This window comes from Rutidosis leptorrhynchoides, chromosome 8 (genome assembly GCF_046630445.1).
Source record: "Rutidosis leptorrhynchoides isolate AG116_Rl617_1_P2 chromosome 8, CSIRO_AGI_Rlap_v1, whole genome shotgun sequence".
NCBI lineage: Eukaryota > Viridiplantae > Streptophyta > Magnoliopsida > Asterales > Asteraceae > Rutidosis > Rutidosis leptorrhynchoides.
In genome coordinates, this window is record NC_092340.1 from 318,742,693 (window position 1) to 318,769,421 (window position 26,729).

Sequence of the window (26,729 nt, forward strand, 5' to 3'; positions counted from 1 at the left end):
AGTATAATCAAATTTAATGAGTTTTAAATTTGACTTAAGTTCAATTTAGACTCTGACAGTGAAGTCATCAATTTATTGTTTGGTGTGGTCATCTTTTGCCTTGATTTTGGCTTGTCTCTAGATAGCAGTAGTTTTATTTTGTATTGTTTAGTTTTCTAATTAGTAGCCACTAGTTTTGTTAGTTTGTATGTTTTGGGAAAAAGAAAAAGAAAAAAGAAAAAGAAAACGAAAACTAAATATATATACGGAGATGCTCTAAATAGCAGTGTTGTAAAAAACCCGATTATTCGTCGATTAATCCTCAATTAATAATTTTTAAGAGCAATCCGTTTCGATTTCCAATAATCCGTTTAATTAAAAGGTCATGTAACAACCCAAACCAACCCACGACTAAACCACGTGAAAATACGGAGTAAAAAAAATTTCCTGTTGCTGCAACTCGCGCGCCGCGCCCCCTTCCTGGCGCGCCGCGCCAAAACGGGCTGTCCCCGGGACTTTTTAATGCGAAAATGTTTGACTAGTTCCCGACATATTTAGGCAAAACGCTTTTAACCACATGTTCAATATATGAAAACTAACACGAATCAAACATAAAACGATGTTTTACAAACCCGGGCCCACATACGCCCAAATTACCCTTTGAGTACAAAAATACAAGTTCGACCACAAAAGTTTACGTTCCAACAAAAACTACGAGCATGATGTTGGGGATAAACTACCCAAATCCTAGGTCGAATCCAAAAGTAAGCCAATCAAGCATCAAAAGGGATAATCATCTAATCCCGAGCATACCCTTGCCACGTCCGCCTTCGAACCTAAAAATGTAAACAACGAGAGGGTAAGCTAATGCTTAGTGAATGCAATACTTATACATATACATATGTAATTTACCTACACGCATCCACTTACAAACCACATATACAATGATAAACGAGCTAGCATCAACAAACACACGACTAGCAATAACGTTAGTATAATAATCAACACAATAATATACTAAACATAAAAGGCATAAACACGCTAACCGTTCACCGCTTGCTACTACCGACTTGTAGCCGACCAAGTTCATCGAGTCTCACTCGTATCATGTCACCGACTTGTGACTCGTCATATGGTGTCACCGACTTGTGAATCACCATGTAGCATCACCGACTTGTGAAGCCCCACCTAGTGTCACCGACTTGTGAACACTAAGTAATGTCACCGACTTGTGACTCATCATAAGGCGTCACCGACTTGTGAACGCCGTGTGGCATCACCGACTTGTGAAGTACCACCAAGTGTCACCGACTTGTGAGCGCTATGAAGTGTCACCGACTTGTGAATCACTTCCCCGACCTAAGGCATCACCGACTTGTGATCCACCACAAAGTGTCACCGACTTGTGAACACTAATAGGTATTACCGACTTGTAATCACCTAACGAACATCTAATAAGGGTCACCGCCTTGTGAACCACCATGAGGTGTCACCGACTTGTGAGGCACCTAGCGAGATACTACCGACCCGTAGTTCTCTTCACCCAAATCCCAAATAAGTCACCAACTTGTGACATAACATCCAATACTCACGAAGTGGCGCCAAAGGCCCACATCGCGTACGAGTAAATAAACCACATACATACATGTATAAATATTCCACTCACCTTGAACACTTGAAGAACGTATCCGCGATCTTACTTCTTCCACCGACTTCACGCAAATCACCTACGCAAAGTATCAATGCAAATAAGCTACACAAAATGCTTATTCGACTCGAACAACACTTATGTTCTTCTAGAACATCCTATTGACCAACTTTGACCAAAGACCATTTTTCGCTCGAAAACCTTCATAATCACAAATGACTTGTGATTATGCCTCAACAACATCATTTAAACATGGTTTGGTCATTCGATCACTCATTTAAACACACGACCCGCCCATTTGGTCCTAAAGTGTGTTTTACACCCTAATATGCATAAAACGATACTCACAAGTCCAAAACTTATGAAATCACATCCCGCGCTCCCGAAATAGCTAATCTTAACTCTTTTAGCCCTTAAACGCCATTTATAGGGTCGTTTACTCAAAAACCCATTTTATGACCTAAACTAGTCAAACTTTCCAATTCAAGAGTTCTTTCATCAAATCCCTTAAATCATAATTCCTTTAGATGAATTAAACACTCTAATTAGGTTCTTTGATCAACTAATCACATTAACAAACCCTAATCTCAATTTAAACAACCAATTCCATCATCACTAGTTTAAACCTTCAAGTTCATGACTAGTGGGGTTCTTTAAACTAATTACAAGACAAATAACACAAATCAAACTCCAATTCATATGAAGAATCAACCAAAAACGGATCTTAGAGTTAATACATACCGTTTGTACTCCCGTGTAGCCAAGAACGAGGAGAGAAACCTTTCCTCTTGCTCCTAAGTTCGAATCAAAACCCTTGAACCTCCAATCTTCCCTTTAATCTTGAATGTGTTTAGTGTTTGGTGAGAATATGAAGATTTAAATGGAAAATAAAATGAAATAAGGAGACTTGGATCAGATTTGATCAGTTTTTATGGCCCCAATCCGTCCATATGCGAAAGTACCATAATACCCTTCATTTAGGCACTTAAAATGCTGAAAAAAACGCATCAGACCCATTCGGCGCGCCGCGCCAAAAGGTCGCGCGCCGCTCCACACTGCAGGTCAGATTCCAGAAACTTGTTTTGGCCATAACTTTTTGACCGTAGCTCCGTTTTCGATGAACCAAATATCGTTGGAAACGTAATAAGATTTCCTTTCCAATGGTAAGGCTTTGAAACATCAACTCAAACTTTATTTGGGGTTGAAAAGATACGCACACCCCTTGTACCTCCAGCAACGTCCAGTTTTCTTCGACATTCGAGCAAGCAGCACGTACATGCTTCGTACACTTCATATACGCATCGTACACCATAAATACAATATGTACAATAAATATTTGGGTCTTACAACTCTCCCCCACTTAAACTCGATCACGCCCTCGTGATCTTCGTAACTTAACCATTCAGACATACACTTCGCGGTCCTTCGACTCGCTCACAAACTCGAAACCTTTCGAACGTTTCCAAAATTCTCATATTTTTTTCATAACTCCTTTGGCAACTTCTCTCCATAAATTGCCATTTTGATTAAGATCACCGCTAACGACCCATCAATACCACGATTTCGAGCGCTACACCTCGCTCACCACCTTCTTAAACAAGAAGAAATTCAACAAGTCGCCTCTTTACTAGAGTTCACCACATTCTTACCTCGAGTAGCAACTTAATCTTATCCAAAAAGGCGCTTTAATCCGAACCGAACTCTACATTGAACCGACCAATCCTAGGTCTCGACACCAAATTCCGAATTTAACACGAACACCATTCGGAATTTTCGTCCACAAACACTTTCGTGCGGGAGTGAAACTCCCCCACTTGGTACCTTGTTCCATAAACTCATCAATCAATGACCCAAAGTCAACTCGACTTATACATTGTACATCAATTAACGCTACCCGCAAGGTAGTCTTTACGAAACATCGGGTTAACTCGACCCCGTTACCGTAAACTCTTCCGGATAAAACACGATGTTCCTTCATCACCTCACACGAAGGAATTTCCCACATAGCACACAAGCCTCACTAACATCAAGGTCAACTATCACGTCAACCCCTTGTCACAACGTCATGTAATCGGAAGCAATGTAAATAATCTCTTACCACGTCATGGTTACGCCCGACTCGGCTGAGCTTCCAATAACAGCAACTAATCCCGATGTTGATAAGTCAACATCCTAAACCAATCCGACCAAGTCAACACTTAGTATCTAGTGACCACCCGACTCGGTTAAGTCAAATACTCCCGGTCAACTCTCGACTTAGTCAACCCTCTAACACTTGTTGATTAACCCGGCTTGGTTAAGTCAACTCTCTTGGTCAATCCTTTATAAAATTTAACTAACCCGACCCGGTTAGTCAAATACGCTCGGTCAATCCGCCTCGATCAAAATTTACCACCAAATCAATTAACCCGACTCGGTCAACTCGTACACATTAGGTCAACCCGACTTGGTCAACACTCTCCTAACAACAAATGTTTAACCCGACTCGGTTAAGTCAAATCCACTAGGTCAACCCGACTTGGTCAAACCTCTAACAACAATTGACTAACCCGACTTAGTTAAGTCAAATACACTAGGCCAACCCGACTTGGTCAAACCTCTAACAACAATTGACTAACCCGACTTGGTTAAGTCAAATACACTAGGTCAACCCGACTCGGTCAACACCTACCATCCAATTAATTAACCCGACATGGCTAATCGAAACGCAAGGACTAACCCGGCTTAGCTAGTCACTACAACACATGGGTAAACCAACCCAAACACAAGGTCACGCATACAACAAAATAAGGTAGGTACCAAAATCAAATAATACCTTACATACACGTCGCGAGAGTCATCACTTCAACTCGGGACACTCCGACCTCCGGTGTCCCTCTTTCCGGCACTTAAAACATGTGACCTTCCCCGACGGACAATCACGAGACTTATGCCCCGTTTGCCCACAATTATAACACGCGAACTTAGAACCACCCGCGTCATTCACCTTTACGCTTCCGACGCCTTCGGTAGCGCTTTTACTTTTCTTGTTCGAAAACATCGTAGTCTCGAACTTCCGCTTACTAGTATCGGAAACACTTTTCCTTAGAACAAGCGTCTCAAAACCTTTCGCCATGTCAAACAACTCGTCAAAATTTTTCACCACGTTCACGCTAATCTTCTCTTGGTAACCATCGTTCAAGATTCGATAGAAATCCTCTTTCAACATCTTATCGTTACCGACATACTCCGGGCAAAATTGGGTCTTTGATAAGAAAACGGATTTGAGAGTGTTTAAATCCATTGACCCTTGCTTCAAAGCACGCAACTCGTCCTTAAGCCTAGAAAGATCGGCCGAAGTTCGATACTCATTGAAAAATTCTGCCTTAAACTCGTCCCATGTAAAGTCCATACATTGTTCCTCACCATAAAGTTGGATTTTCGCGTCCCACCACAACTTGGCGTCGCCCCTCAACATACTACTACCATACCTCGTCTTCTTATCGAGAGGGCACTCACTAGTACGAAAAGCCCCCTCCATATCGGAGATCCATCGAGCACTCTTAAGCGGATCCCGCTCTCCCTCGAAAGTGGGAGGTTGAGCATCCTTGAAGTTCTTATAGTAAAAGTCCCGCCTTTTCACATTATCTTCTTGAAGAGCAATCTTAACTTGTTCCTTGACCATATCGACTAATTCCTCTTTAATCGAGTCCCGGAACATCCCTCTAACGTCCTCTAGAAGAGCCGCTCGTTGACTTTGTATAATGGCCTCGACTTTGGCCGTGAACTCGGAGTCATCGCTTTGATCATCGTTATCATGTCCGTTCCTTGTCCTCATTCTAAGAAATGAATTCGATTAGGAACGCAACACAAATAAGTCACATATACCGCCATGAACAATAATCACATTCATATAAGTATGACAACGTTCGCGCATCCCATCTAGTCCAATAATTGTTGTACATCACTTGCATGACTTGGCTTGCAACCGTAATAATGTTCGCGACGCATTATTACGCTCACACGCCATGCCGAGCTCATGAATACAACAACCATCTCGCTAGATATTCAACGCAAAACAACACGGTTAGTAGCAACATAGACAACACGTAGTTAAAGCACCTATTCTCAAAGGCACAAACTAGAAACCCGAACCGACCCGCAATCCTACAAGTCCCGCATAATAGCACACACAAAAGTCTAAGTCTAGGCGCCTATCTCAAGTCACCTAAATCCCTTAGACCATGCTCTGATACCACTTGTAACAACCCAAACCAACCCACGACTAAACCACGTGAAAATACGGAGTAAAAAAAATTTCCTGTTGCTGCAACTCGCGCGCCGCGCCCCCTTCCTGGCGCGCCGCGCCAAAACGGGCTGTCCCCGGGACTTTTTAATGCGAAAATGTTTGACTAGTTCCCGACATATTTAGGCAAAACGCTTTTAACCACATGTTCAATATATGAAAACTAACACGAATCAAACATAAAACGATGTTTTACAAACCCGGGCCCACATACGCCCAAATTACCCTTTGAGTACAAAAATACAAGTTCGACCACAAAAGTTTACGTTCCAACAAAAACTACGAGCATGATGTTGGGGATAAACTACCCAAATCCTAGGTCGAATCCAAAAGTAAGCCAATCAAGCATCAAAAGGGATAATCATCTAATCCCGAGCATACCCTTGCCACGTCCGCCTTCGAACCTAAAAATGTAAACAACGAGAGGGTAAGCTAATGCTTAGTGAATGCAATACTTATACATATACATATGTAATTTACCTACACGCATCCACTTACAAACCACATATACAATGATAAACGAGCTAGCATCAACAAACACACGACTAGCAATAACGTTAGTATAATAATCAACACAATAATATACTAAACATAAAAGGCATAAACACGCTAACCGTTCACCGCTTGCTACTACCGACTTGTAGCCGACCAAGTTCATCGAGTCTCACTCGTATCATGTCACCGACTTGTGACTCGTCATATGGTGTCACCGACTTGTGAATCACCATGTAGCATCACCGACTTGTGAAGCCCCACCTAGTGTCACCGACTTGTGAACACTAAGTAATGTCACCGACTTGTGACTCATCATAAGGCGTCACCGACTTGTGAACGCCGTGTGGCATCACCGACTTGTGAAGTACCACCAAGTGTCACCGACTTGTGAGCGCTATGAAGTGTCACCGACTTGTGAATCACTTCCCCGACCTAAGGCATCACCGACTTGTGATCCACCACAAAGTGTCACCGACTTGTGAACACTAATAGGTATTACCGACTTGTAATCACCTAACGAACATCTAATAAGGGTCACCGCCTTGTGAACCACCATGAGGTGTCACCGACTTGTGAGGCACCTAGCGAGATACTACCGACCCGTAGTTCTCTTCACCCAAATCCCAAATAAGTCACCAACTTGTGACATAACATCCAATACTCACGAAGTGGCGCCAAAGGCCCACATCGCGTACGAGTAAATAAACCACATACATACATGTATAAATATTCCACTCACCTTGAACACTTGAAGAACGTATCCGCGATCTTACTTCTTCCACCGACTTCACGCAAATCACCTACGCAAAGTATCAATGCAAATAAGCTACACAAAATGCTTATTCGACTCGAACAACACTTATGTTCTTCTAGAACATCCTATTGACCAACTTTGACCAAAGACCATTTTTCGCTCGAAAACCTTCATAATCACAAATGACTTGTGATTATGCCTCAACAACATCATTTAAACATGGTTTGGTCATTCGATCACTCATTTAAACACACGACCCGCCCATTTGGTCCTAAAGTGTGTTTTACACCCTAATATGCATAAAACGATACTCACAAGTCCAAAACTTATGAAATCACATCCCGCGCTCCCGAAATAGCTAATCTTAACTCTTTTAGCCCTTAAACGCCATTTATAGGGTCGTTTACTCAAAAACCCATTTTATGACCTAAACTAGTCAAACTTTCCAATTCAAGAGTTCTTTCATCAAATCCCTTAAATCATAATTCCTTTAGATGAATTAAACACTCTAATTAGGTTCTTTGATCAACTAATCACATTAACAAACCCTAATCTCAATTTAAACAACCAATTCCATCATCACTAGTTTAAACCTTCAAGTTCATGACTAGTGGGGTTCTTTAAACTAATTACAAGACAAATAACACAAATCAAACTCCAATTCATATGAAGAATCAACCAAAAACGGATCTTAGAGTTAATACATACCGTTTGTACTCCCGTGTAGCCAAGAACGAGGAGAGAAACCTTTCCTCTTGCTCCTAAGTTCGAATCAAAACCCTTGAACCTCCAATCTTCCCTTTAATCTTGAATGTGTTTAGTGTTTGGTGAGAATATGAAGATTTAAATGGAAAATAAAATGAAATAAGGAGACTTGGATCAGATTTGATCAGTTTTTATGGCCCCAATCCGTCCATATGCGAAAGTACCATAATACCCTTCATTTAGGCACTTAAAATGCTGAAAAAAACGCATCAGACCCATTCGGCGCGCCGCGCCAAAAGGTCGCGCGCCGCTCCACACTGCAGGTCAGATTCCAGAAACTTGTTTTGGCCATAACTTTTTGACCGTAGCTCCGTTTTCGATGAACCAAATATCGTTGGAAACGTAATAAGATTTCCTTTCCAATGGTAAGGCTTTGAAACATCAACTCAAACTTTATTTGGGGTTGAAAAGATACGCACACCCCTTGTACCTCCAGCAACGTCCAGTTTTCTTCGACATTCGAGCAAGCAGCACGTACATGCTTCGTACACTTCATATACGCATCGTACACCATAAATACAATATGTACAATAAATATTTGGGTCTTACAGGTCAACGTCAATTGATGGATCAAAATCGAATGTGTTAATCAAAGTCAGACAAAGTAAAAAATGATTAAAATTTTAACATGAATTTAAACTAGAATTTTATAGTTTTGAAGAAAAATGAATAATTTTAGACAATTATGTTAAAATTATCTTTATACTCATAGATTTTTCTGTAGTTACACATATAATTTTTAAAATTTAATATTTAAACTAGTGAAATGACCCGTGAAAACACGGGTTTGTTTAAACGAAATCGTTTAATGATATGTTTTACGTATTAAGTGAATGTAAATGTTAAAGTCCTTTAGTTTATTGTTCCGTGTAACCACGAATTACGACTAAGAAACTTGTCGTTGATTTTACAAACATAAAGTTCGCTCAAAGTTGAGTATTTATATTTATATTTTTAATGATAATAATAATAATTAATAATAATAAATGCTTCTTAAATTTTTAAAAAAAATAAAATTATAATTTAGGAGAGATTAATATTTCTTTTTATAGAAGATTTTATAATTTTATATTATTTTTTAAATTAAATTAATATATAATTATCACATCATCATTATGAAAATGGAATTGATATTTCTAAACATAAATTTGATAGATCCACCCAGAATTACTAACTTGCCCTAATGATATGTTACACAAAATTTTTGATACATTTTATTGAAGGACATTATTGATAAAAAATAATAAATGTGTTTGGATCTATCAATTTGAAGTTTAGAAATATCACCTCCCGTATGAAAATTAAGCTTAATGATAACAGATCTATAGATGTATCGGTACTATTCGATTAATCTCCTAATTATCATTTTAATTCCAAAGTAGAGACCGATTAATTTGCAATCTTGCTAAATAGTCCTCCGTACGTAACAAAGAAGATCAATTACCCGTGCATCAATGTCTGAGGCTTACGAGAGAGTGAAAGGGGGTAGGTTAACCTTCAAAGGAGGAGCCCTAGCAACACGAACCAAATCAATCGACAAAAAAAAGAAGAAAAAGCATAAAAAATCATCCGATACTAATACCACTACTGATTTCACTGAAGAAATCCTCACCGGAGATGCCGCTACTGAGGCCGCGGAAGAAGGCGGTGGTTCCACTACGGCGGCGGAAGGCGGATCTGGAACGGCAGGAGACGACAATATTTACACGATTGATGCGGCGAAGAAGATGAAATACGATGAGTTGTTTCCTGTTGAAGCTAAAAAGTTTAGGTATGACCCGAAAGCTAAAGTGAAATCGGTTGAAGATGCGCTTGATGATCGAGTTAAGAAGAAGGCTGATCGTTATTGCAAATAGATATATGATATGATGAATTTGTAATTGAAGGTACTGATAGTTGTTAATTGATGCTCAATTGCCGAATTTGATGTTGAATTAAAATGATTTTGCTGTTTAGGGTTATGAAACGTGTTTTGGTAGTTTTAGGGGTGTTTGGATTTGCGTTTTGAAAATTGATTATGCGTTTTAAATAATCATAATCAAATAATCACCTGTATCAAAATATGATTTAGATTGTAGCTATTGTTGCATAAATCAACTTATGCTATTGATTCATATGTTTTAGATTGCATATCTCAAGTGTTCATGACTTATTGCCTTTTTTTAAAAGCCTAAAGGGACTTTGAAGTGTTTAGATACCTGCTGTGTGTCTTAATTTAGGGGAAAACAGCTTATAGATGGTGCGTGTTACCAACGAAGCTTCGCTTCAACGGCATCCCAACACCTTGTGTGTTGGGACGGGGGTTAGGTCATGGGTTTGAGCCTCGCCCGGCCCATCCTTTTAATCAATCTGCCCTGAAATATGGAGCTCCAGATTGACCTCAGGGTTTTTTTCCCCGGATTCATTCAGGGTCAACCCGGTCTGCCTACCCCTCGGGATGGTTTAAGGATCGGGTTCCTGCAATGCGATTCGGGTTTCCTCCCGAAAGTGCGTGCGTGCGTGGCAAATGAGAGTATTCGATGCCGACTTTTGCCTTTAAAAAAAAAAAATTGATGGTGCGCGTTTCAAACGTACTTTTTACGCTTTAAGCGCTTGGAAATATGCAATCCCAAATACACCTGTAGACTATTCGCTTGATTTACTCCTTATGATGAGTGATGACCACTACTTGTTGAATATTAAGATGGACATGTTAAGTATGTCATTGCAGATGCTCATTAAGTTGAGCAATGCTTAAAATGGTTTTGCAATATGCTAAATTGGGATTTGTTCTTGAGCCTTGAAGTAACTAGGTATGTTCTCCTCAATCTGGATTTGGTATATTAGATGAAGTTCGAAGTAAGAAACTATCTCTAGTCACTAAGTAATCTCTGGCCTCTGCTTTTTGTTAGAAAGATTTGTTTAAGATTAAAATGGAATTGCATCTCAATATTGTGTTAGGAGCTTGAAATTTTAAAAATGCGTGTGCAGATCTACTGGACTCGTTTTGGTGGCATGCATATGCCATAATTAGGAAAAATTGTAGATGAAAACCAAATAATCATCACTAAGCCTTCGCTTATAGAGATTTATGTTCAATAAGTCATGTTAAGGTTGCGACATTTTGTATGTTATTTTCAGCTCGTGGCTCTTACACACTATGATATTTGGTTTATTGGGCTTGCCTGGCATCAAAAATACAAGTAGTCTCTGCGGTTGCGAATGTTGTAGAGCAACTTTGCTCATCAATATGGAACCCAGCCTCTAATATTTAAAAAGGCGTGTGTTGTACTCACATTTTTATTTAAGATACAAGCAGACTGAAATTTGTATTAGAGGAGTTTACATTTTTAAATGTTACTCACGAATTAGGATTCTCTGTATTACTTTTGAAGATACGTAACTCTATCTTTCTGGGCATACCCTTTTACATCTTGATAAAGTCTGGTAGAATTAACAATTTAATTAGAACCATTATCAGTTATCAATGCTTATAAGATGATCATCCTTTTCTTCCTTTTAGGCATTAGAGATAATCCCAACTTTCGTTATGTAAGTTAGAAGTCTGGTTCTAAAATACTGTAGAATATTGCTCTTTCTGCAACCTAATCAATTTTAGATGTATCTTCTGCCTGAACTTTGCAATGCAACAACTACATATACCTAGTAGTCGAACTACTTAGAAATGTTAAATACCATGTGCATTTGTATTGGTCTTAAAATTTACTCCACGTTTTAAAGAGACGAGCTTTTGACAGAACAATACGTTTCTACTTAAATCAAGGAACTTTTCATCTCTTGAATGAGAGGGTGTATCAGTTTTAGCTAAATGAAGATAAAACAAAAGCCAGTCAAGTCTTGAATGATTAAGTGATTAAGTGATGAATGATTCAAAGGTTCCAAATAAAGTTGATTCTGAATAATAGTAACTTGTTTGATAATGATTTTGAACGAATAATGTGAATAATGTAAAATTACCTTATTAACCTTTGACATGATTAGAAATTACAATATAGTTGTTTAATAAGTGTTCCTACTGTAATTTAAAGAGAATATTACATAAAATTTAAATGTTTGATGATTAAGAAAGAATATCATTATCATCTCTGAATGGTTCAACACACTAAATGTTGAACCATAGCACCATTTGTTATTCAGAGATAAGAAACAAATGCGCTGAATATTGAATGGTTCAACACTGAACCATTTAATTAAGAGGTAAATAAACGCACCCTTAGTTTACTATGACCCAAAATATTGCAACTGCTAGTTATAGGAAGATGATATGTGGTCATTTTAACCCATCTAGTTCTAAAGAAAGATGTTATGGGCGATATTTACACATGAAACCTCAAATTATAGCACAAGCACAATGGATTGAGGGTCAAGAGGAATAGAGGATCGAAAGTAGCTCAAATCATACTTTCGCATAAACACAACTTCCAAATAGGTGTGTTTCAGATCAAATCAAATCAACCCAAGCTCTATAAGTATACTGGTTTGATGAGGTGTCTAAACCTTTAGACTTGCCCATTATGCGAAGACTACATGTAACCATCTTTTCTGTTTCTGGTAATATGCCATAAAGAGCCTAGGGTTAATTCGCTGAATTCTCATTCGGTGATAGAGACTAATGTTTACCAACTTAACAATGTAAAATTAATTGAGGTCATAGAAAAATAAGCCCTCTGCGTGTATTCATAAGACAGGTTCGGCCAAAAACGCCAAAAAGGACGAAGCATGTACATAACCTACTTCCTATAACAAAAAGGAAAACAAAGGGATACCAAACTGTAGTATCATTGATTTATGTTTTCTTGTATAAAACACCATGAAAAACAAGTATATGATTGCAGAAAATAGAGGAGCCTCAGGTGAGACTTAAAATCACAATCATCGCACACGGGGCAGGTATAATCCAGGATCAAGTTTAGCCTAATTACAGCATTCAAAAATTTACAGATACTCGAGCAAGTCTTCCTGATCTTTCAAATCCCAAACCACGACTTTACCATCTAGTCCTGTAAATTATCAAAAAAATAGTAACATATTATAAAAGATCAATATACACTTATCATTGCATGAAATATCAACAACTCTACATCTATATAACTGACCATTCAATTTTTTTGTTTGCCCATTTTCCGGAAATATAAAATTAAATTAAATAAATAATTGAAAGAAAGTTCCATTTTTATGAGTGTCTTTTGGTACACTGCATCCTTAAATGGAAATTTTTGTCGTTCTCATCAACAAAGGGGGCAGGAGTGATTCCAAACGCCTAAAAGTGGGTATTATGACTCATTTGCGTATTCAATGGGTCAATCTCGGTTAACTTTGATCTCAAGCGGGTCAACATTAAATTCATTAGAAAGGGATGAGGTTAAATGGTTAAAATTCTCCCAAAATTGCATTTTAAATGCATACGACATTTTGACTCACTAACTTTACAATATTGGATTACTATCGCAGTGATATAGTTTTCTGCAATCAATTCAAATCCTTTATTAGTTTGTCAAAAGAAGTCTAAAAAATGGACTAAGTGCAGTTGCAGCTCCAACTGACCCATTTAAAACCAGACTGGGAAAAAAACGTGTTTGACTAGTTACCCAAACCACCATACAAGTCCATCTTGCCACTTGAAAGTTAGAAGTACAAAATATAAATAAGAACTGAAAAGGAGTAAAGCACTACTGTTTCGTGCAAAATGCAAAAGCAATGGAAGTTTCAAAATTGACACATACCTGAAGTGCTAAATCTCATAATATTGGTACTCTCAGATCCCTTCAGTGGCACAATGCAGCTAAAATTACAAAAATTGATAAATTTCAATAAAATGGTAACAAGAAAAACAAGATACAGTAGCCAAGAATGAAAAACGAGTATATACTTGATACAGTTGTCGTGAACACCACCACGGCCTTTATCACTGCTGGTTCCCTGTTTTGAGCTTCCGTAAAACTTTCCAAATGCTTCCGTTAGCTGAAAATGAGACACAAATCTAAGGTCCAATCCAAACCTTTTTTAAAATGCAATCTAAACATGTTTAGTGGGTAACAATATATAAATTCAAATTATCATGCAGATATCGAGAAGAAAGGTCAAGTTGATTGAAAAAACCTGTGAACCATATCTTGCACTAGAAGAAGCTGCCTTTTTTTCATCAAGAAACCGGACAAAGCTCCTATAACATAAATAACGTCAAGTTATTAATTGTGTATCTAACACAATAAACATGCTTTACAAAAGTAACCACAGATCAAATATGACAAATCCTAGCATGATATCAAATGCTTAGAGCTTTATAAAACTTTCATTTCTAAATAGAGATATGATTGTAATAAGACAGTTTTTCTATACATAATTAACACGTCAACTAATTATGAATAAGCTTTGAAGGTCAAATGGACCAATCAACACTGTCTTGACCTGTTACCCAACCCGTTCATTTTGCCACCTCTAGTAATAACCTATATCGAAGTACAAAATGGAAAATCGTAGCCATACCATAAGCCAGTTTGATCCGCTGCAAAAACCATAGGATTGCAGTCATAACCCACACCAATTACAAGCTTCTCAGAAACAAACATAACCTGGTAGAAACGTTATTTATAACCACATGTACAAAAAGAGGTGAAAAAACAAAACATAAAGCTTGAGAGGATGCTGACCCACATCACGAAGAGGCAGATCACGTAGTACCACACTTTGAGCAGAAGGAGAAGGTCCAATATGATCAGCAAAGTATATCATTGAATTATGGCCTGGTAAATGTCAAAAAAAAAGACACAATTCTTTTAGAAAGCATATAAAGGTACAACCTTTTGAAAGAAAAATGTAAGGAAACCAATCTCTTAACAATTTTTAGAGATCAAGCTGAACGATTTGTTATTGGTTATTGTCTTACATCGAAATTAAAGCAACTAAAGTAAATTCTCTCACCTATGTAGGCTAAGCTATTACCACTTGGGGACCATTTGACACCAAAAGCCCAGCAAATTGAGAGATCAAGCTGAACGATTTGCTGATCAGACATAACAAAAAAGATTAAACTATATGGAAAAGAGCAAATATATATACCACTCAGGTTTTCATTCACATTTTTATAGTACAGATTTTAAGCTCAAATTGGAAAACTAAAGCACCAAACCTCTCCAAATTTGGCATCTAATGAGGATCCGCTTCCTGCTTTCTTTGGTTTACTGCCCACCAATATCATAGATGTCAGTGCATAGGTTCCGCAAACATATGAAGTTTGTAAACGATGAAGAATTTAACATTTTGTACACGTACCCTGCATCAACTCCTTTAATGAAAGTTGAAAATACTCTACACTTTCCATCAGTAGATGTTGTAGCAATGAGAACCTGTAAAAATAACTAAGTTTATCAAAATCATAGTGTATTATATACCTATGCTCAAATAATCACAAAGGAACCAATATGCACATTAATGCATGCATGTACATATACCTTGATATACAAGACTATCTCCCCATCCCATTATAAGAATTAATTAGATTATATGTGATATGTTTAACCGAAATAAATTCGTGATTACAAAATGGTTGGAAAAGCCTAAACACGGGTAATAATGATCTTAGAATAGCAAGATAATGTGTCTACAGAATAAGTTTATGAGATGCAAATGATGGTAAGTAAAACCATGATTGAACTTAGTAAATGCATATAATTAAACTTTAGTATAAACTGTAAGTCTGTAACACAGAACAGCATCAACAGTATCAACAATTCAAAGTAAAATGACATAAATGAAATATGTACATTATTTGGATGCCAAGCTACGCTGGTCACAGACGAATCATGCCTTTTCCTGATTAGCTTACTAACCCACCTGAGAAAATAAATATGGTACATGGTCAACAAGAGTTGACACCTGTATGCTGTCATCTACTAAAGTACACAATGAAACTCTCAGTGCACAAAAAGGCATGCAAATATATGTCAAAACAAGATGTTAATAAAATAAAAAAATAAAAAAAATAAAGAAAGCAAGCTATTACCAATTGTTCTCCTGCTCATAGTAACATATACAAACAGTTTTAGCACCACTTCCCACAGCAAATTTGTTACCTGCAAAACGTAATTACCAAGTTAACATGAATAACATCACAGAAACATAGGTATGTAGAATAGGTTTCTTGATCTCTAATATATAAAGTCAAAATATACATAAAGCGATTCTATGAATATGAACATCAAAACAAATGAAACAAGTCATATGTGGTGTGCCAACATTGTCAGTGAGTTTCACAAACAATGTTCATGGTGCAGAAGCTAAACAGACATCCTATACTATAAACTAGTTACCACCACATGACATCGTATCTTGTAATGGCGGATCCAAAAACGTATAATAGCTTTGAAAATATCTACTTATCTAAGAGAAAAATAAATAAGCACGCATTCCTATAGATTAATATTGTTTGTGAGTAACCCTGAACTATTAACAAAGTAAGATGCCATCAATTTAAGATTAATAATTCAAGTGTCGCATTATTAATTCCATTTTGTGTCATCTTAAAAGGTAAAGAACGTAGGACAAGTTGTTAGACATGGCCGCAAGGAATCAAATTTCAAATTTTGTATCATAAAAGTGACATCAGCTTTAACCGAAAACACCGTAGGTTAATATCAAATAGTCAGACAAAGACTGTTAGAATATACATATACATATACATACACATGAAATAAAATCTGAATAAAAAACAAGAAAAAGTATAACATAAGTTCAAAACAAATCCATATTTGAAATTAACAAATGCACTTTTGGATGTGTGATAGCGGTTCACGGGTTATTCTCACAAGTTGATTAAAATATTAAACCTGAGACATCCTAATACCATAGGTTAGGGGGCTCATTTGTATGAGGCCTAAAAGATACTATAGGTGAACCCTGCTCATGTGTCCATCAGTACATTCTATATCTTTATTCCTTTATTTTGCGTTATCAGACTACAACTTTGAATACTTATCTCGTATTCATTATCGTAAAGGAGACACTTGTCGTTTCCAGATATTATGAGAAGAACTAAATGCACACATGTTACAATACCTTTAGGACTCCACTGCACACAGAGTGCAGCACGGTTGAGCCTAAGGATAACAAGGGTTGGAACCCATACAGACCCTTCCTGGTTCCAAACGTACCTGCAAAACGATAAATTATCTATCATAAGAATCCACAGAACAAAAAAAAAAAAAATAAAAATAAAAAAAAATAAAAAAAAAAAACAAAAAGAGGCATAGAGGCATGCTTCATTATATTGGGTACACGCAGAACTGCAGTAGCAAAAAAAATCAGCCATCATGTGTACATTGGATTGCGGATGTCAGTGACAGTTTATAAAAGAGAGATATATGCAACTATGTTTCCTAAATTAAACAGGAGATGTATTCAATGCTTAGGACATTCACTTACGAATTCCGATCATGAGAGACGGTGACAATCCTGTTCGATGATTCACTCCAATCTATCCCAGCAATAATTTGGTCATGCTGCACCATAGTAGAACTATAAATCAGAAGCTTTCCTTGAATTTACCAACGGATATATACGTACAGAAAATTTTCAACGAGGGATTAAAAACAGATAGATAACTAAGATAAGTCAAAATAGATAACTAAGATATGTCCAAAGAGAGTACTACATGTTGAAGTTCCATATACTTGTATCCAGACACCAGCACATCAACATATTATTTCAACATTTTAAAAACAATCATTATGCTTTCACATGGAGTTTTAGAAGTATGTCAAAAGCTTCCTTACGTCAATGACATGTCAAATATCATAATACACAAAGTTGTCATAGGCTCAAGGGGTCATGGGGCCTGAGGCACATGGCTTACACATCCTAATAAAATAAAATAATATATAATTGAAGAACTAATTGAAGTCAATAAAAGAAGCTGGACGCCAAAATATATGCCAGAATCTAATTAAACCCAACTTTGTTCATAGACAAGGAAGATAAGAAGATGAAAACACACATATTCAGCTATAACAGATCAGTTATTGGGAGCTAAAGTACATAACCATAAACAATAGATTGTATGAAAACAAATAACATAAACAAATAGGTGTGAAAATAATGATAGTCACCAAAGAGCATAAACGCACACACGGAAAGGAATGACTGCAACAAACTTAACATCAAGTACCTTTTGAAGAACGTGAATCCTTTCCCAATTTTCTTCCACCAACTTATAGATGTGAACCTCATTATTGTTTGGACAGAGAGCAATCACTGCATGAATAATTTATCATGACATAAGCAGATACATAGAAATCCAAACACATATGCACACACAAGCTATATTATCAGAGAAGGTGATATTACATAGCAGAACGCTGCAGTAAGAGACTCACTCAATTTTAACATGCATAATAGAAAGTGAAAACTTTCATATAACTTTTTACATGTGTATAGATGTTGATCGACCGTATGGATCAATCTTATTCCGATCTAAAATCTCCCAGTTAACCAACTTCATCGTAAGTTTTATTCTAATAGCAAACAGATTAACTAGATATACAACATATACGTACATAACAATGGATCACTATGAGAATAAACAAAAACATACCTAAATAAATAAAAACTGAACCAGTTGCAAAATCTAGAAATTATCAATTTCTATTACGAATAATTGATCATATCACCAATCAATGTACACAAACAGATCATTTCAAGCTTATTAACCTAAACCTAAAGTTTACATGATTTCAACAAATGTAAACAAATTCGTTAACAATATAATTTAAGATTTACTGAATCTGCATCTTACTAGAGTGATCAGGACTCCAAGCATGACACGAAATGCAATCGGCAAACTGATGAACTGCAATTGCCGCCATTTGAATCTGCAAAACAAAATATGATTCCGTTAGGTTTTTGATCTGATCATAGACTATATAAACGAGAGAGATAGAGGATTACGAATTGATTAGATTAGATTAAAAAAGCATAATCATGTAATTTCAATGGAATCAGAAACAAGATCTGTGATTTAATGCACTTTTTACAATTACAATTTATTTAGGGTTTTAATTTTGTTATTCTTTTTTTATTATTATATTATTATTATTATTATCACAATCACAATTTTACCTTTTTGGAGGTTTTATTATTAACTTTCACTTTCGGTCCCTACAGTTAAACCTTCTATACATACAAAACCTCCAAGTTGATAACTGCGAGCAGAAATAAAGTTTACCCAAAAAACGTCAAATTATCAATATTAAATATTAAAAGATCGTCGACTACCATGAACCATTTATCTCATGTTGAAAGGACTCCATAAGGTTTAGGGTGACGAAGAGATATGTTAATTAACATAAATATTCTCATGCACATGTGCATGGTACATATTAGTAACTTATGACTTTTTTTTTAAAAAAAATGAACGTTAGTGACATACACTATATACACAAGTTAAAACTACCAAGACCATCCGCGTGAAAAACTATAGTGACCATGTATACAAATACGTGTACTATTCACGTATTTTTTTTATTAACCATATAAAAACTTGGACAAATGTCGATGCTCCCTGAACTTTGTACCAAACGTCTTAGGTATGTGACCTTAATCTATTTTTTTTTAACTTGGTTGACCTCCATCTATCACGATATCTCACGGATGACCTTGATGCTAACGAAAGTTATCTTTTGGTCGTTAAGTTTAATCACATGTCACGTGAGGGTATTTTATTCCACGTACATTAATACATCTCCCAAATTAGAATACGTGCTTAACATGTGACCATGCCTTATTAATCCAACTCGTTCCAATTTAAAGATCGTCCCAAATTGTAAACCCTAATTTGCACTGACGACTTACTTGCTCTAATTAAAATTCGAATCGGAGATGGTTGTATATTTTGATATTTTGGTTAGATTCACTGAGTTCCGTATCTATGTTGAAGAATAAGGATTATTTTGTCTTTCATGAGATGTGGATCATTATATGCTTATTATCATATCATAGGGTTTGATTGTTAAAACAGTAAGTCAAGACTTTGTCTACCATCTGAAAGTAGAGTGTATAATGGAGATTTTACTTATCTTTCAAATAATTGGTTATTAAGTTTTTCCCTAACTTAATCTTTTTAATTTCCCAATTTGAATATTGTTATTTTTCACGTTTAATTGTTGTGTAGCTTGCTGTTTTCGCTTTAAGCTTTACTGTTTGCTCGCTTCTAAACGATTAAATTTGATTGAAATTGTAATGTAATAATTGATTGTAACTATACATGAAAATATGTTACGAAGGACGGTGCTACAACTTGAAATTTCCAGCATGTATTATTCGTTTACAGTGTTTTTTTTAAAAGAATATGAACATGCGACTAATAGGTTTTTGATCGAATGACTAATTAAAGATTTAAAAAGAAAAGGCGGTTATTTAGGGAAGCATACAAAAGTAGACTGACCAAAATACCCCTCATGTGTCGTTCACGTGAGGTCACTTAACAACCCAAGTTTTACGATGGTTAAATCCAGGGTCATCCAATGAATAACTTAAAAGATCGATGTCAACGAAGCTAAAAATATAGTTTAAGGTCATCTACAATGTTTAGTACAAAGTTAAGGGATCATTGACAAAATTTTGTCGAAAAACTTGTATAAGCATCTCAAGTTCTCATACCAAATCCCTTTTAGATTATAGTTGTGTTATCAATCTATTGAAATTGAAATCAACTTAATTAAATAGAACATATTGAAAATAAAATTTTAAGAGAATTCATATTTCTTAAATGAGAGATATATTAATATTATTTCTATATAATTCTCATAATAACTCATAACTTTCCCAAGGCGTTTCAAAATGCCAACTTTTATTCGGCCATGGATTATTTTTTCGACCGATATAGAATCCTTCAGGTCTTACTAACCAGTAACAATATACATCACTAAAAAAATCTGACCGCACATCTGCCAAATGTGATTGTCAACCAAATGAAAGTTGTTAAACTTTATATCCCACCAAAACTCGCCATAAAAGATTGTCTGGTCGCCTATGCCTACGTAACAAAACGACCAATCATAAATATCGTTATTAGAGAGTGTATGATTTCCAAGATCGTCATCTCTTGATTTAACATGTAATATGATATCCTTAGGGATATCGCTGATTATAAACATATGCCATGTAACAACCCAACCCGTATTAAAACCGGCCCATAAAAATTTTTCCTTTTAATATGCTTTAAATAACACTTTAGGTCCCAATTGTGTTTCCATAAACATCTTTAATTACAATAGAAGGTTTAATAACCTTAAAACATTTAATACATTAGTTAATTGTCCAAACGGACATACACGACCCGACTAGTTTAGTTTCCAACAAAACCGAGCATGGTGATTTGGGACTACGCTACCCAAATCCTAATCGAATACAAAAGTAAGATCTTCTAAGCAACCTAGCCAAGATCTCTAATCCCCAAGCTCACCCGAGCCGCCAAGCATGTGATCCTATAAAAATAGCAACAACGAGAGGGTAAGCTAACGCTTAGTGAATGATAATATACTACATACATATATATGTATAAAATGGACACACCACACAAATATCAAATACCGCATACCGAAGCATCCATGTATAAGGCAACTACACTAAGCATACCGTACGATCTCTAAGCAACAAGCTAAAGATATCAACGAAGTATAAGTTCACCAACGACGATGTGAACAACGCCAATAAGCTACACCCGGAGGGTTAGCTACAACACAACATTGCATTAATATATACAACAATATAAAACGAATAAGGTTAACCCCTTAACCCATTACCGAATACCAAACGCCACAATGAAGATTGGCCAAACTACACGAGCCTTAGTAATCCGAAACCACACGAGATTACTATCTTCACAACATCGAGGTTGGCAGAACTACACGAGCCTTAGTGAATCCGAAAACACACGAGATCACTTCCTCAATAAGATGACCGAACTACACGCGTCATCATGAGTCCGAACTACACGAGACTCACTTCCAATAAGATGACCGAACTACTTTAGTCATCGTGAATCCGAACTACACGCGATTCACTTCTCAACATCAAAACCCACGGTCACGGGATTATAAAATCCACCACATCGGGGTCATCCACTTCACAACAATATCAACCCTTCGCCATTGGGGTTATAACATCCAAATCACAACCACGTGTGATAACGTACACACAAGCGTGTACCTCACCAAAGGTGGTCAACCAAAATGCACAACCGTGCCAATTGGACCTATACACAAGTCCACCAAATCCACCTATATGTGAAGTGAGCTCTATAACCGAGAACCACTTCACCCGACCCGCACCCATCCTACACATACATATGCACATAGGATATTAACACTCACCTTGTCACCTTGAAGAAGTGCTTCCAAGTAATCCGCAACTCGTCAATGGAAAGTACCTAATCCATTATCATAAATTCAAAAACACACTTAGATTGGATTTACAAACCAACCCAATTTGACACTTAGTGCAAATTCGACTCAAATGCACTTTCAAGTACAACCGCGCCCAAATTAACCAATCATCACTAACACGAGTGACAATGGTCCTAATATGCCAATTAAACCCAAACACAAGTGTTAAACATGTGTCTCACCCATTTTGACACCAAAACCCTAATTTTGACCCATTAAGTCAAAATCTCACCATTTACAAGTCTTGACACCAAAACACATTTAACTCGGGTTTATACTTCAACTTAATCCATTTTAAGTTTACAAACCTCATTAATTCACAATCGGGTCATAATCATCACCAAAACACTAATTTTGACTCTAGTCAAAATTAGTCAACCAAGAGAACCCTAATCTCTTCCAACACCTCAATAATCACTAAATACTAGTGATTACACCCAATTGCAAGTCTCACAAGCATGAACTTGCACACCAAACCCAAAACCCAACATTAACAACAATCAACCCGAATCTTGGTGTTAATCTTCAATTAACAACTAAATGGGTTCTATCTATGAATCATACAATCAAAAGCCCTAAACTTGAATGAAGAACACAAAAACGAATTTCGGAGTTAGAGCTTACCACTAGTATCACCGTGTAGCTAAGAACGAGGAGAACAAACTTGTCAACTACGCCAAAGATCAAATCCCTCTTCTTCCTTTCCAAAAATCCCTTTGAATTCAATTGGGTGTTTGAGTTTCTTGGGAGAAAAATGAAAAGAAAATGGAAATTAAAATGAGAAATGAAATGAATGGATGAGGTTAAATGTAACATCCCAAATATTTAAGGTATTATTTTATGTAAATTTTAATTGCTAAGAAATTATATGGTAAAGGTTGTTTTATGTTAAATGGATAAAAGTTAAGTTTATTGGTTAAGTTAAGAAGGACTAATGGTGCAAAGTTAGAATTAAGGACTTCCCTAACTATAGATGTGATGGGGAGGGTAGAAAGTGTAAATTGTGCAAAGCTAGTTTAAATAAAAGAAAAAGAAAATGCAGAATTTTTATTAGTACACAATAAATTAGAAATTGTGTGTGTGTGTCTGTAAGTGGCGACCCAAGAGGAAGAGCAAGGAGAAATCATCAATTGTTAAAATTGTGTTCATGCAAGCTTGATTTAGTGAAATCTAAGACATCTTAAGCACTCTAGCAAGTCTTGAATCTTCAATTTCATCCTCTTTGTGCATAATTAGAGTTCTTGAACTCTAAAAGCTAAGGTATGAGTTTCTATGACTAAGTGTTGCTATTGTTGGATGATTGTGATGAATTTTAGGCTTAAATGTTGTTGTTTGTTGTTATTGTGCACACTTGTATGATTGAAAACGAATTTGTTAGTAATTTTAGGAATAAGTTCAAGTATGAACTTACATTATGAAAGTATGGAATGATTATGGTCAATTTGATGATGTTCTAGCTTAAATTCTAGTCATGCACACTAAGTGTTTGATGAAATGCCTCAATGAAATGTTGATGTGTTCTAGTTAGTAATTTTGAAGAAGAATGTTCATGTATGAATTATTGTTATTGTTGTAAGTCATAGAATTTGAATAATTGATAATTTAGGGTTGCTAGTAATGGAAATGGATTTATGCACATTTGATATTTAATGGAAGAATTGAAGGAAATTGCATGTTATAGTTAAAAGAGATGAACTAGAGATTTGCATGATTAAGGAAAATGATGTTGGATTGATAATGTTGTTATATTAGAAAAGATGAGATCAAAGGCTATGTGTGAAATTGTTCTTGTGTATTTGATGTGATTAGGGGGTTAAGTAAATGTGTAAGTGTATGAATGTGTTAAAAGCTTGTGAAAGTTGTGATTTTGATTAAGTTGTGTTATTAATGAGATTAGCTCATGTATAGGTGCTAATCAAGGTAAAGGAGCCTCAAGTGACCAAGGAAATCCTTTTAATCAAGGTGAGTTTATAGGGGGTAATATGGGCGGGTCAAGAGTGGCTTAGTGTTCTCGGATTGCATCCGTGCAAGAGAGTAACGACTAAGTGCACTAGTTATGTAGCTTAGATAGAACTATTGGGTTAGCTCAATAGTTGTATCTATGGTTGATGTTTAGCTTAGGCAAGGTTATTACATTGCTAGTAATCTTGCCTATGGTTCGTGTTAGCTTAGACACTTTGGGTGTCTACGTATGAGATGATGATAGCTTAGGCATATTTAGTATGTCTATGGTTAGCTTAGACATGATTACTAGGTTCGGCCTAGTAAGTCATGTCTATGGTATGAATGATCGGATCCGAAAGTATGCAAGCAACCTAAGGGTTGAAGGATAAGTGTTTCGATTATGCCCAAATGATTTATGTTTATGTTTTATGTTTATTGCTTTCCTATAACTCACTAAGTGTAAAAGCTTACCCCCATGATGTTTTATGTTTTAGGTGCTAAAGTCCATCGAGAAGGTAAGGAACCCGTGTGAAGAGCTTGAAGAGCATTGGCATTGTGTAAGTGGTATTGCAAGTCCCTTTTTGTAATCACGCTCTATAGTTACCGCTTACCAAACGCCAAGTATTTTGAAGTGTCAAATTGCCATTGTTGAATTTGGGACCAAATGTTGGTTTTGATTCATGGAAACATATTTTATTGACTAAATGTTGTTTATGGATGGTTTAAGATATTAGAAACGGAATTTTTATGGTTGTGTATGAATTACGCTGTTTTGAAAGTGTTTGAAAATGATGAAAAGTGCAAAATTGGTTTAAGTTAATTGTTGCAGGTCTGGCACCCGGACAAGTGTTATGTCGCGCCGCGGCAAAGGGCTCCGCGCCGCGGCAAACAACTAATGTTCAAAACAGAAATGGAGTTAACAAGGTTAAAAAGTTAAGTGTTATGTCGCGCCGCGACAAGGCAGGCCGCGCCGCGGCAATTGCCTTGTCCGGCCAGTGACTTAACCTTTCAAAAAAAAAAAAAAAAAAAAAAATTTTTTTTTTACTCGATTCAAGGCGTTAAAAGTTGGTATCAGAGCTGTGGTTTAAGGGACTTGGATAACCCACGATAGGGATTATCTAGGCTTAAACCATTGTTGTGAAGGATAAGCGGTTTAGGACTTGCATAAGTGTTAAAGTCGTATAGTTGTGCCATGCTCCATAGGGTAGAGTCATTGACGAGACCCGTAGTATAATGATTGATCTATGAAAGGAGTTTGATACCCGTTAGCCATGATGTCATAGTGGACTTAATGTGTAATGAAATGGTGTAATAACAACAGGCCATTGTTATTACTTCATTTTAGTACACATGAACGTCTACTATAGTCATGGTGAATCGAGTTAGGAATTCTTTCGAATGGTTTGGTTTTATTGAATAATGGTGTTACCGGTATTTGAACTAATGGGTTGATTGTGATTTTCAGTATGGCTATTGTATCACCAAACCGAGGTCAAGATGAGGATGATGAGTACGTCCGCACCCCATCCACGGAGTCTATAGAAGACTCTCACAATGAATCGGAAGAAGTTAACATGTCAAATGACATTTCGGGGCAAATAGGGCAAGCCTTGATACGTTATACCCCAACCTTGCTAGAAAAGATCAAGACGTTGATCAATGATCAACTAGATGAAAAGTTAAAGACTTTGGTTGCTAATAACCCTACCTTAAGAGGTGAAGGGGGAAGTGGGGTAAGGCAAGAAGAGGTAGAAGCCCCGAAAAGAAAGGATGATCGTTTTGAATATAAAAACTTTGCAAATTGCCATCCTCCCGAGTTTCATGGAAAGGTTGACCCTATTGTTAGTCAAAGATGGATTGATGAAATCGAGGAAACTTTCATGTTGTGCGGATGCCCCGAGCATTTAAAGGTAATTTATGCGGCTCATCAAATGAAGGGTAGTGGTTATGAGTGGTGGAATTTCATAGTTAAATCTCATGGGCGAGACGTGGCTACAAGTTTCTCATGGGACAAGTTCCATGAAATGTTTATGACTCAATTTGCTCCACCCGCCGAGGTTAGTAGGTTGAAATCCGAGTTTATGAATATAGAGCATGGAAGTAAGTCGGTGACCGAGTTTAATGCCGAGTTTAATGACAAGTCTCGTTTTTGTCCGGACTTTGTGTCAAGTCCCAAGTTGATGATGGATCATTATCATGAAAAGTTAAATCCCGAGATAAGTGAATTTATCGACAAGAGCACTTATAAGACCTTAGCCGAGATGATGAATAGAGCACTTGTTAGAGAGCATGAACTTAGGAAGAAGGCGGCGTTTAAACGGAAGTTAGATCAAGACTCTAAGGCGATGCATAATGTTAGTCCGAAGAAGGGTAAGTTTGGTTCCGAATCCCCGCACAAGGCAAAAGGGGGTTTTGTGTCGG

The 26,729-nt window shown here is 36.7% G+C and overlaps 2 protein-coding genes across 2 annotated transcripts; one reads left to right on the forward strand and one right to left on the reverse strand.

The window, feature by feature from the left end:
• The first annotated feature begins 9,350 nt into the window (after nucleotides 1–9,350).
• LOC139864875 (uncharacterized) lies at nucleotides 9,351–10,058 on the forward strand. Its single transcript, XM_071853439.1, has one exon. The coding sequence runs from the start codon at nucleotides 9,381–9,383 to the stop codon at nucleotides 9,780–9,782; it is 402 nt and encodes a 133-aa protein (XP_071709540.1). The 5' UTR covers nucleotides 9,351–9,380; the 3' UTR covers nucleotides 9,783–10,058.
• Nucleotides 10,059–12,591: 2,533 nt separating this feature from the next.
• Nucleotides 12,592–18,989, reverse strand: LOC139861760 (actin-related protein 2/3 complex subunit 1A-like). Its single transcript, XM_071850264.1, has 16 exons — nucleotides 18,868–18,989; nucleotides 18,716–18,791; nucleotides 18,089–18,174; nucleotides 17,347–17,423; nucleotides 16,981–17,075; nucleotides 15,929–15,998; nucleotides 15,690–15,759; nucleotides 15,199–15,272; nucleotides 15,056–15,107; nucleotides 14,848–14,929; nucleotides 14,581–14,669; nucleotides 14,413–14,498; nucleotides 14,026–14,089; nucleotides 13,796–13,887; nucleotides 13,650–13,708; nucleotides 12,592–12,926 (listed from the first exon to the last, which is right to left on the reverse strand). The coding sequence occupies exons 2-16, from the start codon at nucleotides 18,783–18,785 to the stop codon at nucleotides 12,862–12,864; spliced, it is 1,131 nt and encodes a 376-aa protein (XP_071706365.1). The 5' UTR covers nucleotides 18,786–18,791; nucleotides 18,868–18,989; the 3' UTR covers nucleotides 12,592–12,861.
• Between the last annotated feature and the right edge of the window lie 7,740 nt (nucleotides 18,990–26,729).

Coding starts and splice junctions, on each gene's coding strand:
- LOC139864875 (XM_071853439.1), top strand. CDS start 9,381: ATGTCTGAGGCTTACGAGAGAGTGAAAGGGGGTAGGTTAACCTTCAAA.
- LOC139861760 (XM_071850264.1), bottom strand. CDS start 18,785: ATGGCGGCAATTGCAGTTCATCAGTTTGCCGATTGCATTTCGTGTCAT. Junction 14,930..15,055: donor TAGATGCCAAATTTGGAGAG/GTTTGGTGCTTT, acceptor ATGTCTGATCAG/CAAATCGTTCAGCTTGATCT. Junction 14,499..14,580: donor GTGATCTGCCTCTTCGTGAT/GTGGGTCAGCAT, acceptor CGTTTCTACCAG/GTTATGTTTGTTTCTGAGAA.